We start from the raw sequence: 18,922 nt of genomic DNA, 5'->3' as shown, positions 1-18,922 counted from the left end.
AGTGGTCAAGACAGTGTAGTACTGGCACAAAAATAGAGACATAGACATTTGGAATCGAATAGAAAGCCAGTAAATGAAACCAACAACTTACAGCCACCTACTCTTTGAGAAACCAAACAAGAGCGTCCACAGGGGAAAAGACTCCCTATTCAATAAATGGTGCTGGGAGAATTGGATATCCACAGGTAAAAGACTGAAACTGGACCCGTACCTTTCTCCACTCACAAAAATTGATTCAAGATGGATAAAGGACTTAAATTGAAGGCATGAAACAACAAAAATCCTCAAAGAAATAATAGGAAAACACTGGAAGATATTGGCCTGGGGAAAGACTTTATGAGGAAGACTGCCATGGCAATAGCAACAACAGCAATAATAAACAAATGGGGTTTAATTAAACTGAAAAGCTTCTGTACAGCCAAGGAGACAACAATGAAAGCAAATAGAAAACCTACCCAATGGGAAAGGATATTTGCATATTTTGAATCAGACAAATGCTAAATAACCAGGATCTATACAGAACTTCAATTAATTCACAAGAAAAAAGCCAACATTCCCATACATCAATGGGGAAAGAGAGATGAATAGAATCTTCTCCAAAGACGACAGACGAATGGCTAGCTAACACATGAAAAACTGCTCATCATCCCTATTATTAGAGAAATGCAAATTAAAACTACCCTGAGGTATCACCTAATCCCAGCGAGAATGGCCTATATTCTCAAAACTGCAGATGCTGGCACGGATGTGGAGAGAAAGGAACACTTTTACACTGCTGGTGGGACTGCAAACTAATATAGCCTTTTTGGAAGGAAGTACGGGGAAACCTCAAAGAACTCAACCTAGACCTCCCGTTTGATCCTGCAATCCCATTACTGGACATCTATCCAGAAGGAAAAAAAACTTTTTATTATAAAGACGCTTGTACTAGGCTGTTTATTGCAGCCCAATTTACAATTGCCAAAATGTGGAAACAACCTAAATGTCCTTCAACCCAGGAATGGATCAGTAAGCTGTGGTATATGAATACCATGGAATATTATTCAGCTAATAAAAAATGAAGATTTTGCAGCATTTGTATTAACCTGAATGGAGGTGGAACACATTATTCTTGGTGAAACATCACAGGAATGGAGAAGTATGAATCCTATGTATTCAATTTTGATATGAAGAAAATTAATGACAATTAATGGTGGGGGGAGGGGAGAGCAGATAGAGAAGGAGGGAAGGGGTGAGGGAAAGGAAAAGAGGGAAAAAAAAGAACAAGAAAAGAAAAGAAAATAGTGACTAATTCTCACATAAATTGGACCAAACGTTATTTAAACATTAATTTTTAATTCAACTTGTTAATATGTTGTTTAGGATATTGCATCCTCATTTATAAGCAACATATGTTTGTAATTTCCCCTTTATAGTAATATATTTTTTCCAGTTTTGATCTCATGTGTATCCAGATCAAGTAGAATGATTTTTAAGTATTTCTTCTTTTTCTATTGTCTATAGAATAGACATGATCTGTTTTTTGAAATTATCTTTTACTTTTATTTATAAATATTAGTTGTCTATTTTTTGATACTTAAAAAAATAATAAGAAGAAGTTAACTGATGACTCCATATTGAATCTCAGATTCAAAGCATTCTGTAACAGACGTACTCTTATCTGACAATGTGAGTGTTACTTTCTTTGCACTATTATTATTATTGCTTAATATTTCGATGTAGCAATTGTCTGATTCCTTTTCTGAATGTATGGATGTTAGTTCGTTCTTTACGAGGTTTTTGTTTCAAGTCCTTATCTTAAACATTGTTATTGTTATTAAATTTTGAGCCTCTTTAACTTTGTGATGGCAAAAAAATGGAAACCTTACAAACACATGTATGTGTAAAAATAAAAATAAAAAAAGAAAGAAAAGTATATACCACCGGAATCGTTTCCATCCCAACTACAGCAGTTTGAATGAAAGTTGTCTTAGAATTTCTGAAGTGATTTTATACCTTTATGGCAAAAGATCTTTTTTTTTAACATGTAAGAAAATAAAGACAAAGTGCTAATGCATTATATAAATATGTTTATTATTTAAATGTTTATAAATTATAAGGTTTTAATTATGAATGAAAACATTCCTGGAAAATGTTACACATTTGGTGTTAATGTTTGTGACTGGTTTAAGGCACACAGTGCAAAGTACTTCTTTTCTGATACAGAGATCCCCAAATGTTTCTTTAAACAACATTGGCACAAAATTGGTTTAGTACCTTATATGATACAATATATCCTTAATAAATGTTTGGGGAGGAAAACACTTTGTGGGTAAAACTAGTGCACTATTTTTACCAGCAAAAATCTATTAGTAGATTTGGTTTGCTTTTTGTTTGATTTTTGGTTTATAGAGTAGGTTGCTATAGAAAAATATTATTTGTCTGTCTTTTTAAATTATATTATTATACAATACATGATTAAATAATCCACATGAAAACATTTTTTAATACCTGAGAATTTTCCTTGAATAGCTAAGTTTTATAATCTCTTTTATGTTCTGGTTTTGAGAAACCTCTGATATAACTTAAACATCTCTAATACAATGTATTAAATTTTTTTGCCTATGTAAATATAATTTTGTGTTTACCAAAATAGGATTTCAAAATTTCAGGAATTCTCACTTTCAACTTGATTAATAAAATACAGTACATATTTGAGAAAACACATTTTTCAAGAATATATATACATACACACCAACATAAAAGAGTTATGAAGGCAAAATAGAATATAAACTTTATAAAAACAATGCTTTGTTTTTATAAGTACAGTCAAATTAGAGGTAGATTTTTAAGAATGAAATTCTAATATATATTTTCTGTATTCTACCCACAAAATTTCATATGTAGTATTTAACCCAAGCATTCATTTTTAATACAAATTTGTACCATAGTTTTAGGTCTTTTTTGTTTTTTACATTGAAACACCATAATCTGTAACTTCAAATTAAAGGGAAAATAAAACAAGGCATCTAAACTGTATCAGCAGAAAGTATAATGCCTATGTCCTTTTTCTTTTTTTTGAGACAGAGCCTCAAGCTGTCGCCTTGGGTAGAGTGCTATGGCATCAAGCTCATAGCAAACTCCAACTCCTGGGCTCAAGCAATTCTCCTGCCTCCACCTCCCAAGTAGCTGGGACTACAGGCGCCTTCCACAATACCCGGCTATTTGTTTTTTTTTGTTTTTTTTTTTTTTTTTTTTTGGTTGTAGCCGTCATTGTTGTTTGGCGGGCCCGGGCTGGATTTGAACCCGCCAGCTCAGGTGTATGTGGCTGGTGCCTTAGCCGCTTGAACCGCAGGCACCAAGCCACCTATGTCCTTTTTTGATATAACTATTAATTTGCTGTTCACCTGATAGACTCAATAATGTTTACAAGTAATTTTGAATAAGTTTGTTTCCTAATATTTACTTGCTCCTTTTGAATAAGTAGAATAAACATTTCATCGTATAGTAGAATAGTGAGCAGAGATTTACATGTGTGTTCATAGGTACAATATAACTGTGGTCCAGTCTGAGCTGTTAACAGCAACATTGTCTTGGTATAATTCATTGAAATATCCTTCTATTCTCTACCATAAATTATTGTGTTCTTTAAAATGATCCTGATTAAAATCACACATTCATTGCTTATTCTGAAGACCTTGAAAAAAGCAAATAGTAATTTGAATTCTTACAAGCACCCTGAAATAATGGCTGAGACATTTTAGATATGGAAATCTCAGGAAGGCAGAGTAAAAAAATGAGCACCAGGTATGTGTATGTTCCAGAGAATATCTTCTCTTTGGGGCACACTTCCCTCTTCTGAATGTTCATATTACTTGAATTGGGAGACCAGCAGTCATGTAAGGAACACACTTTCCACAGAACCCTCCACAACTTCCGTAGACTTTGGTTCCATCCTGAAAATAAGTAGAGGCAGAAGACAGGAGAATCTTACACAAGCTGATATCTGCATACACAAAGCAGAAAAAGCAAAAGCTTTGAATCCACAATTCCCTTCCAGGTTGAAGGTCACACACCATTTCAATATTACTTCACATCAGTGGTCATGGGCAAGTTAAAAGGAAACTAGATACCTTGAGATTCTTATTAGCCACTGGATAATTACAAATCATACTATACCTTAGACAGTTTATCTCAATCCACATATTTTTCATCAAGGAATCTATTTTTTTCCAGTGAGTTTATTAAAACCTCTCCCAAGCTGTCCAATATTTACATAATTTTATATAACATTCTCTTAGACTAAATAAAAAAAATGTTATACAAACTTGACCGTAAAGGAAGCTACAGTATCTCAAGTATCTCATGAAAGAATTAGAAACACACTCTGGAGAAAAGTATCAAATGAAGGTGGTAAGATAAAGAAAAAAAAAATGAATAAACATTGGGCTGAAATCCATCACTATCATTAGAGAAAAACTAAAAGAGGAGATTCTTCCTCAAGCAAATCAGTTGACCGCGTGGGCAGACGTGAGGTCAAGGGGGTTGTGGTGAGGATATGATAGATGTACTTTCTAGACTTCTATCTTTTGATCCAAAAGTTAAAAGACCAAAGGCATTTTGATGGGATGAGACAAAAATGGATTCAATTCTTACCATTTCTGGAGAAGGTAAGATTTTTCTTTCGATCTAAGGAAGAAAGGTAGAGAAGAAATCTTTGGGCTCTTGGAACATTTTAAGATGGAGGAATGTTCTGAGACCAAGGGCTATAGAAGTTACATTTTTTTCCCTATTGGCCATTATAACTTGGGAGAAGCTGAGCCCACAGAGAAGGGAATAACAGTAACAATTCAATTTTGTATACTTCCCTATTCTCAAACAAAGTGTTGAGGTAAAAATAATCTTGATTAAATTTACTGGCAAATGAAATTATTTTTGCATTTTTATGTTTGGGTTTCATAAGTCTCAGTTTCATAGCAAGCATCAGATTCCAAGAACTACCGTCATGCACAACATTTTGGTTGAGGCCAAAAGTTCCCGTGAATTATATAAATCATTAATCTTTAGAAGAGAAGTTAAATAGAAGTAAAATGAACAATTTTGCTAAATATCCGTATTGGTTACTTCAGCCAGAATTCAGTCTTTACATTTAACCAAAAGATGTCTACAAGTTGAGTGCATAAGGTCAGAATGTTTCATTGATCTCTCTATATTTATATCTGTTCAGATTATATATATATATATTTTTTTGTAGAGACAGAGTCTCACTGTACCGCCCTTGGGTAGAGTGCCGTGGCGTCACACGGCTCACAGCAACCTCTAACTCTTGGGCTTACGTGATTCTCTTGCCTCAGCCTCCCGAGCAGCGCAGCTGGGACTACAGGCGCCCGCCACAACGCCCGGCTATTTTTTGGTTGCAGTTTGGCCGGGGCTGGGTCCGAACCCGCCACCCTCGGCATATGGGGCCGGCGCCCTACTCACTGAGCCACAGGCGCCGCCTGTTCAGATTATATTTTAAATAAGTAATTAATTTATTCCCATTCTTTTGAGAAAAGGAATTAGATCTAAATATGCAAAATAGATGTTTAAAAACAGTCATTCTTTTTGAAAGCCTTCAACCATATAAGGGAAATAATAAAAACTAAAATTCATTAATTGCTGTTTAAAGCACAAATTCATCATCTTCAGAAACAGAATTTTTTAATGGCTGTGAATATCATTATACTGAATTTTATTCACAAAAAAATGTTCATATTAATGGGAGTATAACAGAAGTCACTTTTTATCAATAGGAAGAAAAATCACAAAACATTAGAGTGGGCAGGGACGGTTATGGTGTTGATTTATGAGCAACGTAGTTGAGAACACATAACTTAGATGCAGATTTACTATGGATGGAGGTGTCCTAGGACATAATAACTACAAGTAATAGAAGGCATTTCATAAACTGTACATATTAGGACCCTGTACCAGAAACAAAATTAAATGGATTCTACTTTGGATAAATATATATGTTAGAGTTAAAATAACTACATAACTTATTATTATTATATAATCACCTATGTTTATCTAGATAAAATAATAATGTTATCTAGATAAATATAGATAAAAATAGAAATAGAACATAAATCATAATTCTAATTCTTTAAAAAAAAAAACTGTAAAGGGTATTTGTTAAATGACAAATCACCCATCACTGAAGCAAAGCAGTGAGGTAAGTAAACGAAATATTTAGCCCTTACTTTAAAACATTCAAACCTATAAATTTTTTTTTGTTTGTTTGTTTTTTGCAGAGACAGAGTTTCACTTTATTGCCCTCGTAGAGTGCCGTGGCATCACACAGCTCACAGCAACCTCCAACTCCTGGGCTTAGGTGATTCTCCTGCCTCAGCCTCCCGAGTAGCTGGGACTACAGATGCCCACCACAACGCCCGGCTATTTTTTGTTGTTGTTGCAGTTTGGCCGGGGCTGGGTTTGAACCCACCACCCTCGGTATATGGGGCCGGCGCCCTGCTCACTGAGCCACAGGCGCTGCCCCAAACCTATAAGTTTTTAATAAAGTATGATAAAAAAGCACTGTCTTTTTCCATTTTATTTTTGTGATACAGAGTCTTTCTATGTTGCCCTAGGTAGAGTGCAGTAGCATCACAGTTCACAGCAACCTCAAATTCTTAGACTCAAGAGATTCTCTTGCCTTGGCATCCCGAGTAGTGGGACTACAGCTTAGTAGTAGCCGTCATAACGCCTGGCTACTTTTGTTGCAGTTATCATAGCTGTTCAAACCCACCAGCCTCGGGGTATGTGGCCAGCGCCCTACCCACTGAGCTATGGGTGCCGCCAGCACTGCCTCTTTCTAAAATACCTGCATTTCAAGTCATGAGCCCCAAACTTGAGATTGACAAAACCTACATGTCATGGTATTTGACAGTTCATTCTCTGGTATCTTAGCCTGTACGTACATATATGGATTCGTATGTATGCAAAATCTACATACACACATTAATAAAAACGAACCCGATTTCAAACATTGATGTTATACTGCATTATAGACAACACACTTTATATGCAATAACTCTTCAGTCATCAACTTCATGTAACTTTAAATTGAAGGTAGAAGATCCTTAATGCTACTTCACAGCACTGAAGTATTTGAAACGTGCTTTTGGCCAGTAGGACTTACAAGTGATCTGTGTATGATGACAGAGGCGTAGCTCCCCTGAGCAAGCCACCTGGCTGTGCTGGATATCTTCACCCCAGTTCCTGCCAAGTTAATGCTGAACTGTCCCTGGAATGTGAAACAAAACAATAATAGATACAATGCGTAAAATATTTAATATTGCTCTCACCTGGAAACATTTGAATGAGAATTATATATGAAAGAGCTCAAGTTACTTTTTGCTTTTATAAAATAAAAGAATAATTGCACCTCATTGTAAAGAAAATGAATGAGGTAAGGATTTTTAAAATTGGTCAAAAATAAGTCCTCTCAATTATAAATAATAATTGAATTAAATCACATAATTTTACTTATGGAAAAGTAATTCTGTGCAACCCCAGCACTCTACAACTTGACAACTAGAGCTAACGGTCCTGTAGTAACTGGCAAGTCCTAAAAGAAGGAGTGTGTGTAGGGACAGACACTTGTGGAGTTTCAATTTGTGATCCCTCATTGTAACTTCTACAATGTTATACCTGTTTAATGTATTTTCTAGACGCTTTTGTTATGGTGCCCTACCTTTCTGTGGTAAGAATATCACTTCTTAATCTACCATACAAAATTATTGAATGTGATAGCATAACCATTTTAAGTGCCCAGAAGGGTGCGTGGATATGGGATACCACAGGACTTATACACATCACGGTGTATGGGTCCCTTTAGTGTCTTTGTGACCTATTTTTTCTCAAGTACAATGAGCATTTTTACATCAGGATATTGCAGACTATCTTTGTTAACAATGAAACTTCAAATAACAAAGAGATTGACAAATGGGTGAGTAAGATCTGTCACAGTTATATGATCTTATAGTCCGGGTTGACACACTACACAGCAGACAAGCAAGCTAAGTCAGCCTCCTGACAATGTTCAGTATGCGCAGAGAGCTACTAAAGCATTCTTAGATTGCGTCAAAATATCCCAATGGCCCAAGACTCATGAATCCCAAGCAAGACTGTGATGAAGCATTGAGTTTTATATTATATGAATGACAGCAAAAGCTAAACTTTTAAATATATTTATAATATGAATTATTACTATACAGAATTATTGCTAAAAAGAATTAGATACCAGTTAATTAACTTTGATTTCTTAGCAATCCTATATATTTCTTATTGAAAATCAAATAAGGACCAAATACATTCATAAAACAATGACAATAAATGGAGAATTTCCATAGCAGAAATAATTAATTTTAGATAAATTTCAAAGGAGATTTATTGTATATGGCATCACTTAATTGTGAAATTTAAACTATAACCTTTATATTTGCTTTATTGCTTATATTCCTGGAGCCTGGAAAAGAGTCCACATACTCAATAAGGTTTTTTTTGTTTCTTTGTTTGTTTTTGAGAGAGAGAGAGTCTCGCTTTGTCACCCCGGCAGAGTGCCATGGTGTCACAGTTCACAGCAACCTCAAACTCTTGGGCTTAAGCAATTCTCTTGCCTCAGCCTCCCAAGTAGCTGGAACTACAGGCACCTGCCACAATGCCTGGCTATTTTTTGTTGCAGCTGTCATCGTTGTTTAGCTGGCCCGGACTGGATTTGAACCTGCCAGCCTCAGTGTTATGGGGGTGGAGCTGTAACCACTGTGCTGTACAGGTGCTGAGCCACTCAATAAGTATTTTGGAATGGATGAATTAAGTACAGAAGTATAAATATTAAATAACACCATTAGACAAGTAAATACATCAATATGTTAAACTCTTCAGACTCCATGATAATGAATGATATTACTATTAATGATGGCAGCATTTTATGTTGGTAAAGCTTTTGAATGAGAAGAACTAATTCTTAGGATGTATTACACTATTTGACACTTAATCCAGCTGATACGAGTTTTGCAGTGGATGCCTTCAGCTCACATTTTCTAGGCTTTTCACTAAATAAAATTCCTTAAAAGTAGAAATATGTTCTACAACGCAAGTTTCCTGGACCTAGACACTTGCTGAGTGGTTATGGGGAGCCCGATCGTGTTTTCACACCCTAATACTTCACTCCACTCTTCCATTCATTTACACCTTCTTGATTAATGTGACTTGGAAACATGTGAATACATACACACTGGAGGTAAGTGGAAGGAATCTTACTGACTGTTTAGGTCGTCATTAACACAATCAAGTGAGTCTAGAAATATCTACCACTCCAGACTAATTTTCACAAACTTTACTCTTATACTTAGTCCTCATTTAAAAAGCAATTCAACATCAAAAAATTTCAAAAAAAATGGTAAAAAAAGAAAGTCATCTGAAATTTGTGATGATGTAAACAGGGCTAAAAATGCATTTCATTCACTTTTTCAAAATTAATTGAGTGACAGACATGGTGTCAACAACTATGGGAGTTCAGAGTTCAAAGACAGATCTCACCCTAAATCTAATAAGCACAATAGCATATGTACCTAAGTAAATGCGATGTAATAAGGGAACAGTAAGTACCATAAGAACAGGGCTGGGACATTCCTAGGGGACTTCAGATGTAGTAAATGAGTTAATGAATCTATTAATTATTTCAAATCCTATATTCATGTAGCTTAAAATTTAAACCTCAAACTTAATTTTTAACCTAAAAAGTTAGTTCAACACAGGAGCAACTAAAAATCTGTATTTTAATAGCGTTATGGAGTTTATTTCCTCTTCCACTTTCCTGACATTTTTTAGAAGGAGCAACTAAACAAAGCAGAATGATTCAAAAGACCTAGGAATTCAAGAAATTGGAAGAAGAAAGAAAAGAAAAAAAATAAGGATGGATATAAGACAGAGGAGGGTTACATAGATAGACGCAAGTTTAATGTTCCACTAGTTGGTTTGTGAAGACTGATCAAATCATTGTATTTTATAATTTCAGAATATGTTGTACATATTTTGTTATGTATATAATATATAGATCCAATAAATGCCAACAGAAATTCCACCAGGAATTTTTGTAGATCTAGAAGGTGAAAATTTATATAGAAAAGCTGAGAAATAAAAATAGTCAAAACCTGCTTCCTTTTAAAACACGCTTTAAAAGGAAGAAAAAAGTTGTGGGACCCACCCTACCTTATTTTACCATTCATCATAAAGTTATCCCAATCAATCAGTGTGGTGTGGGTGAAGATAAAGACATGTAGAGCATTAGAACAGAATCCAGAATCCAGAATCCAGAAATACACTGACATAAATACAACAAACTGACTTTTGACAAAGGTGAAAAGGCAATTAAGTGGAGAAAACATTACATTTTTCAATACAGGGTGTTAGAACAATTGGATATCAATGTGCAGAAACCCTTAGACTTTTTATAAAAATTAGCTCAAAATAAATTATAGGCCTAGACATGAATAAAACTATAAAAGTTTTTGATGAAAACTTCAAAAAAAGGAGAAAATCTTTGTAATTTGGGGTTTTTCAAAAATTTCTTAGATATGACATTAAAGCCTACAAAAGAAAAAAGTATAAATTTGACTTCATCAAACTTGAAAACTTCTGCCCTATGAGAAATACTTGAGAGACAGAAAAGACAAGGCTTAGACCAGGAAAAAATATTTCTAAAAGTCAAGTTCCCAAAAAAGATTTATATCCAGAATATTATATCCAGAATTCTAAAAATTCAACAGCAAAGAAAAAAACTAATCAATTTTAAAAGTGGACAAAAGATCTGAACATATACTTCACCAAAGAGAATATACAGAGGGCAATTAAAAGACGCTCAGCATCATTAAACACTCAAGAAATGCAAATAAAAACCACAACCTGATACCACCAAAGACGGGAAAACAAGTGAAACTCGACAATCCCAGTGCTAACGAGAAAGCAAAGTGACCTTTGCTGTGTAAATATAAAATAGTACAGCCACTCTTGGAACAGTGTGGAAGTTTCTTAGATGTACCAGGGGACCCTGCAACCCTACGCCTAGGAATTTATCCTAGAGAAATGAAAACTTATGTTCACACGAAACTTGTACAAAAACCTGTATCAAAACTCCAAAATCTGGTAACAACCCATTATCTTCTAATAGGTAAATGGACAAACTGCAGGGCAGCTACAGACAGCCAAAGGGTGGAGTCCCCAGCAGCAGACAGGAACAATTATGGATCCATGCGACAACATGGAGGTTCTCAAAGGCACTACGTTGAATACAAGGAGCCAGACTCAAAGGGTTGCATACTTTGTGATTACGTTCAGATTACATTTATGTGAGATTCCAGAAAAGGCAAAACTATAGCAACAGAGAAAACATCGGTGTTTGCCAGCAGTTAGGTGGGCAGAAGAGGCCAACTCAAACAAGGCAGTGTGAGGAAGTTGTTTTGGGTAGGAGAACTGTTCTGTATTCTGACTGTGGTGATGATAACAAGAATTTGTACATATGTTAAAACTCATAGAGCTATACACCAAAAAAGACAATTTTATTGTATGCCATATTTAAAAATAAAATTTTAAATGTGAACGAATAAAACATCAATTTTTTTAATTCCACGTGGCTTACAGAATAAAATCTATATATGCATGCTGTCTATATGAGACACTCCTAAAATAACATTAAAAATAAAAGGATGGAAATATTTGCGCACTATGAATCTAACAAAAGGCTAAAAACCAGAATCTACAAAGAACTCAAGAGAAGCAACAAGTAAAGAGCAAACGACCCCACTAAAAACTAGGAAAGAGACATGAACAGAAACTTTTCTCAGGTGGATGGATGAATTTTCAATAATCTTGAAAAATGCAAGAAATGCAAATCAAAACCACTTCAAGATACCACCTACCCCCAGCAAGATGGCCCACGTTACAAGGTCACAAAACAATGGGTGTTGGAGTGGGTACAGAGAGAAGGGAACATTCACCCGCTGTTGGTGGGACTGCAAGCTAGTACAGCCTCTGTGGGAAAAAGTAAGGAGATTCCTCAAAGAACTAACAGTAGAGCTTCCACTTGATCCTGCAATACCATTATTAGGTATTTACTGCAAAGGAAAAAAAAATTACCATAAGAGCATTTGCCCTTGTGTTTATAGCAGCACAATTCACAATCACAAAGCTACAGAAACAGCCCAAAGTACCCTTCAACACATGAATGGATTAACAAATTGCAGTACACATATACCATAGAATACTATGCAGCCATTAAAAAGACAGAAATTTTATATCTTTTGGGAAAACCTGGCTGGATTTGAAGAGCATTCTCCTAAGAGAAGGATCACAGTAATGAAGAAAGAAGCATCACGTGTACTCAGTGCTACTTTGAAAATAGTAAACTAACAACTACATGCTCACATAAAAGAAAAACTCATTAAAATTTAAGAAGTGGGTGGGGGAAGGTGGGGGTAAGTTCACACCCAACAGGTACACTGTATGGGTCTATGGCACACTTCCTGGGTGAAGGACCCAACTCTGATGTTACCTTACAAAAGCAAACTATGTAACCTAATCGTATGTACCCTCATTTTTACCTGAATTAAAACAAAATAAGAAAAAAAAATAAAAGGATGGGTAAAAAATATACCAGGCAACTGGGTATAAAAAGAGAGGAGTAATGATCTCGAGAAGGGACAAAGGAGAATTCAAGTCCCAAATCATGAAACTATGATAAGGAAATGCTAAATTCACGGTCTGCAGTGAAGGTGTAACACATCAGTATTGGGTATTAAATAACACAGCAACAGCTTTTAGGGGACAAAAGCTATAAGGGATGCAAGGAAACATAGACAGACACCTCCACAAAAGGAAAATTGAATGCGCTGCTTTCAGTGACAAAACCAATCAAGTGGACAAAAAAAAGGCAAGAGATGAACCATCAATATAATCAGAAGGTACATTTTCTGCATACATATTCAACCTGACATCTGATAATAAAAAATACACATTCTAAATATGTAATTACTGACTCTACACAATCTAAATGAGGCTGGCCTTGCTCTACTGGAATTGGCGGAATGTGAATATTGCTCTTTTTCTTATGTAATCAAATATTAATTACAAACCAGCTAAAAGGATCCATACTGTATGTGTGTGTGTGTCTGCAAAAAGTAAAGGACGTTTACTTTACCTCATTTTTGACATATGTATTCTACAATCACCTCACACTCCTTAACTTCATCTCATATTGCAATGTGGCAGAGTTTATGTTCCCTAAAGAGAGCCATATGTGTCCGTTCTCCTTTGAGCATTCATGTCCAGGGTACCCTGTCATATGCAAACACAGAGGATGTGGTTTTGATGAATCCCAAACAACAGAATAAGTTCTTTCTGTGACATCAAACATCTGGAGAGTATTCATGCAAATGCTGTGTAACTTAACACAAAATCTGGTTTATATATTCACCAGAACGTTTCCAAAAATACCGGGCAGTTTGTATTTTTGGTAACAGTAGCCTTGAGCAGAAGAATGCAGAAAATAGAAAAGGCACAGCTCCCTTAGACAAGGGTGTCTATATGCCCAAATAATATCCTTAACTTTTGAAATAAAGCTTTGTATTCTAGAAATGTCTTTAAAACTGTGTGAGTGAGGCATCTTGCCTTGATAGGGGAATGTTATTACTGGTTCTGCCTATAACTTTCTCAAGGATCTTGGACATATTGTTAATATGAAATGTCCATTTATTCAACTATAAATGGTGATTGGCCAATCTATGGCTACCTAACTCTCTCAAAATATTATGTGGAAAAATCGGATTACACAGAAATTGGAGAAAGGGAGTTAGAAAGAAATGGATAAAAACTATCTTTTTTAAAAATCTGATTGTGTAAATACCTCTTATTCGGATTCCATACCCATCAAAAATTTTCATTATGATTTCTGTTATGATATTTCCTATGAGGAGAATTCATAAATAAAATACAAGGTATTTTGATTCCATTTGACAGTTATATGATTTACTTGTATATCAGTCTCCTATGAAGTATGTTGTCTCATTGGCCAGAATTTACTTAATTTACATAATGACAAGGAGCAGATTTCCAGAATTTGGTGAACTTCTCAATGTAATGACTTCTGTGAGGACTTGTATTAGCAAGACTGTTCACACTGCTAAGTTGCATTGACAATTTATTTCTCTCTAATCACATCATGTATATGACCAGAAGGCATAGCTTAAAAAGAGGATGGGTTTTGGACAAAGCTGACCAGTCCTGAGATGGGTTTGCCATTGGAGAATGAATAATTTCCATTTAAAGGGGTCAAAGTGAAGTGTCACCACAAAAGATCTCCATATACCAGGGAACAGATTGGTATCTAACCTTTTATTTCTCTGCTGCACATTGGAAGAATAAGAATTGCCCTGGGCCATGCATTAAATACCTAAACACAAATGGAAGCTGTTTAACAAAGAAAAAAAAATTCCATGCATACTTTTCACTGTGTCAGACACCAAAGATAAGCAAAAATGTCCTTAGAAAAATCAGCATGTGACACACAGGCTGCCGGTTGAACATCCCATTAAAATTCTAGGTCACACATCCTTGATGTTAGAACAGGTGTTGAAGAAACAACGCAAGCCTTCAGAAGAGAAGGAGTCTCAGCAGGGGAGTCTAATCCAATGTAGGATGTAATCACCACCTACAATGAACTAGGTAACTGGGAAGAGAAAGTATAGGCAAGAATAAAGCTAACCAGCCTCAAAGATTGAATGGGAACAGAGGATTCCCTTATAGAGTTAATTGCTTTGACAAAAGATAGCCAAGAGATGAAGCACTCTTTGAATGGCAATGTGAGTAGCCCTTGGACACTTTCTCCAGTGAAACAAGCACAACTAGTGAAAATTATCAAACTGACGACTACACATCTCTGGTAATTGTCATAAGGTTATACAGCAAGTAGAGAAACATTTATTGGAGAAAATCTACTAACTCTAGGTATGAAGAGTGAGAGCCATGGCCCACCCTCTCTCTCTCACAGCTCAGCTCATGGTGGGTGCAGTTAAGAACCTAGGACTCCATTCTCCCACCATCTCCTTGGAGGGGCAGGCCACCAGCATTTCATGTCTCACCCAGCTCTGTATTTCAAAAGGTTTATTAGAAGCAAGAGTAGCTGTGAGGCTGAAGCTCCCTTTTTCCACCCAGTTCTTACTCATAGAGCAGATGATCTATCCTAAGCACAGTAGACCAAAAACACTAAACATGAATCATCCGTACCCCAAAGCATTGGTAGGGCAGAGCTTCCATGCTGAGAAGCAAAATCCAAGAAGATCAAAGCCCAGTGCCACGATGCAGGACCCCGTTTGTAGAGTAGGGGTGTTGTTCTGAGTGGCCACCATCCCTGCCCCCAGATCCACTGGATAGGTGCAGAAGTTCTTCCCAGGGAGAGAAACAAGTTGTATAACCTGAAAATTCCGTAGCTTTTCTTAATGGGACTGAGCTTATTTGGAATAGAATGTAGGTAAGTTCCAACTTACGGATGCTATTAAAAACAAGATTTTAGTGGTGTGCAGTAAAGAGGAGGGTCATAGCTCAAGGACAGCAACAAGAAATATAATAGATGATATTGAAGGTTAACAGACAGAACCAGGGAAGGAGTGAAGAAGGGTTCCCCTGGGGTTCTTTTCTAACCTCAAAGACTGACCTATACAACTAGTTGAGGCTGCAGAGAGAGGGCTCAATTTAATTGAATCAACCGTGGAGTAATTTATGCTCTCAGGATGTCATTGAAAGACCAGAACAATCATCTAGCAAGGAGTGGAGACAAAGAGCAGATGATGGTATCAGGAGAGTCGAACCAGTGAGAAATGTAAGAGGGGGTCCTGGAGAAGGAGCTGAATCACTCTTCCAGCAGAGACCACTGTCATTCCTGGGGAAGAGGCACATTGGGGTGACCGTGTGTGCCCACGGCTATTTCCTCTGAGAGGGGAAAATATAGAATTCACTGAAACAGGTCAGCCAAGAAACTAAAAAAAAAAAATACACAAGCAAACAAAAACAATAACAGCAAGAAGTACCAAAGGAGAGGAGATAATTAGTATCCAAAGTTGCTAAAATATATTACCAAAAGTGACCAGTTTTCAACAACAAATTAAGAGACATAAAAAGAAACTTGGAAGGATCCCTCATACGTGGGGAAAAAGGCAACAAAAACTGCCTTGCCTAACAGATGTTAGACTAAGCAGACAAAGAGGTTACTGAAGCTGATATGAATATGTTCAAACTAAGGAAAATCATGTCTAAAAATGTAAAAGAATGTGTGGTAGGGCGGCGCCTGTGGCTCAAAGGAGTAGGGCGCCGGCCCATATGCCGGAGTGGTGGGTTCAAACCCAGCCCCGGCCAAAAACTGAAAAAAAAAAAAAAAATAATAATAATAATAATGTGTGGTAAAAAGTCTTATCAAATAGAGAATATCAATAAAAATATAAGTATTTACTATAATACAAATTGACACAAAACAATCAGAAAGTACTGGTAAAGGCAATTATGTTGGTAAGTATAAAAGACACTATAATTGCATATTTCCTCACCTTTATTCTTAACTGATTTAAAAACAGTTGTATAAACCAAGATGTAGATAATTGTATTATTGGCCTATAATAAACAGAAATGTAATATATTTGACAACAATCGCACAAATAATGCAGATGGAAGAAAAGCTGTTTTGGTGTAAGAAAATGATTCCTGATAATAAGTCCAATCCACAGGAAGAAATAAAAGACAACCAAGAGTATTAAATAAAAAGGTCTTTTATATTTTTAAAAACTCAATGAATGTATAAGTGCTCTAATTTCTTTTCTTATATTCTCTAAAAGGCATAAAATTGTATAAGGTAATTTTATAACGATACATGGTTTGTTGCATTTAAGTTTAATGGACATAGCACCAACAAAAGAGAATGAAATAGGCCATATAGAAGAGTATAATGTCTATATTTTACTGGAAATACAAAAATGTTTAATAGTAAAAATAGGAAATAGGAAATATTATACATATATACTCTCTATAGTATAACACACACGTACAGTAAGTCTGTGAATAATTGCTAAGGAAGCAATTCAAAAAACATAATGAAAACATTAGGAAATTTAAATGTTACACTAGGTACCATTCACTGGGCAAAAAAGGAAGCAGTAAAGAACAGCGGAAGACAGACAGTACAAAACATATAGAAAATAAAGATGGTGGATATGAATCAAAAGGCAACAATCTAACAAAATGCTCAAATGCTCTACGGGAACATAGCAGACCAAAAACACTAGATCCAAAGATATAAATAAGTTGAAAGTAAAGATGAAAATTTATACAGCAACTCTCAGAGAGTCGGAGTGGCTATGGGAACATCAGATAAATTAGACTTTAAAACAAAAAATATTCTGTGGATAAAGAGCAATCAATGATAAAGATATCAACCTACTGGGTAATTATGACACGTAAAAACACATACTCCTGTACAAAAAAGCCTCAGAGTAAATAAAACTAAATAAAGTGCATGAAGCAAGATTGAAGGGAGAAATAGACAATTCAAAAATAACACGGGCAGACATTCAGGAGGATTGAACAGCTAAGTAGAAGATCAATAGGAAAAGGAAGAGCTGGACGACTGTAAACCAACAAGCGGTCTGTGGAACACTTCCCCCAGCAACGAGGAGACGGATGCCCATGCCTCCTGAGCATGTATTCAATATTTCCCAGGATAAATTACATGCTATATCATAAAACAAGCTCAGAAAATTTAAAAAGACTGAAGTAATACTATAGAGTATGCTTTCAAACCACAGTGGAATAAAAATAGAGATAAAAAAAAACCAACAGAAAAGAAATTTGGAAAATTCACAAATATGTGGAAATTAAACACCCGACTCTTAAATAACCAAGTCCATACATTGCCGTAGACCTGGTCAAAACTGAAAAATGATATATTATCATGGAAGGAGAAATAGAATCTAAACAACTTAAAATTTTTATTCTACCTTTCAAACAAGCTCAATTGGCAAAGTTTATTCAGAACTTTTGAAATAAAGTGCATATGAGAAGTTTTGCATTTCTATTTACTGTGTTTCTTGCAATATTTTGATCAAAAAATGAATGAAGGGAAGCACTATCAAGTGTTTTTTTTTTTTTTTTTGATAGCAATGGGAAAAAATAATCAAATGCGAAATACCTGTGGGCATCTGGCAGCACTGTAGCAATCTCCAGCTGTGGCAAACGGAACTGCCTTTCCAAATACTGTCCGGGAAAAAAGAAGGTCTGTAGCTAGAAAATAATAAATGAAATGCTGTATGATTGAGACAGCAATGCAGTCTTCTTGTCAAACACAGTTCTCATATTACTTTCTTCAATATATATGTTGATCATTATTTTTAAAAATTTAAGTAAAAATTTTCCTGATTATAGTACATAACCTAGAACAGGCTCTAAATAAATAATTTTTTTGATACAAAAATGTTCATCTCATAAATTGCCCTAAAATGGCAGGTACATCTATAATTGAAATAGATTTTAAAACTAAATAAATGTTTTATTATATTTTATATCAGAATGAATACCTAAAATAGATGAAACAGGTTTAGGAGCAAAGTTGCTGAAGGAAAAATAAGATTATTTAAAGGTAAATCGATGTGACAAAGCAATATCAAGTCTATATATGCTTGTAGACGACCTATAGGCAGGTGTATGTTGATGCATTAGGCAATTCAAAAGCTCTGTGCTAAAAAAGGTGGTATTTCCTTTCATTTCTTATGTCATTGTATTATTTTCTTTTCAATCTTCCTTTTGCTAACATCGCTAATAAAATGTGTGTATATCCTGATTGGCAATAGTGCTGGAGATTTTGATA

General features: G+C 35.4%; 1 protein-coding gene across 1 annotated transcript in view; it reads right to left on the bottom strand.

The window, feature by feature from the left end:
* Positions 1-2,082: 2,082 nt before the first annotated feature.
* Positions 2,083-18,922, bottom strand: part of ADAMTS20 (ADAM metallopeptidase with thrombospondin type 1 motif 20) — a 165,841-nt gene continuing 149,001 nt past the window's right edge. The window contains exons 37-39 of the mRNA XM_053556101.1: positions 18,248-18,339; positions 7,160-7,264; positions 2,083-3,935 (exon numbers count right to left, since the gene is read on the bottom strand). Coding sequence (XP_053412076.1) covers positions 3,846-3,935; positions 7,160-7,264; positions 18,248-18,339 — 287 coding nt within the window. The 3' untranslated portion in view covers positions 2,083-3,845. The remainder of the gene's footprint in view (positions 3,936-7,159; positions 7,265-18,247; positions 18,340-18,922) is intronic.

The sequence above is a fragment of the Nycticebus coucang genome, chromosome 12 (genome assembly GCF_027406575.1).
Source record: "Nycticebus coucang isolate mNycCou1 chromosome 12, mNycCou1.pri, whole genome shotgun sequence".
Lineage (NCBI taxonomy): Eukaryota > Metazoa > Chordata > Mammalia > Primates > Lorisidae > Nycticebus > Nycticebus coucang.
This window is presented reverse-complemented; position numbering and strand designations above follow the sequence as displayed.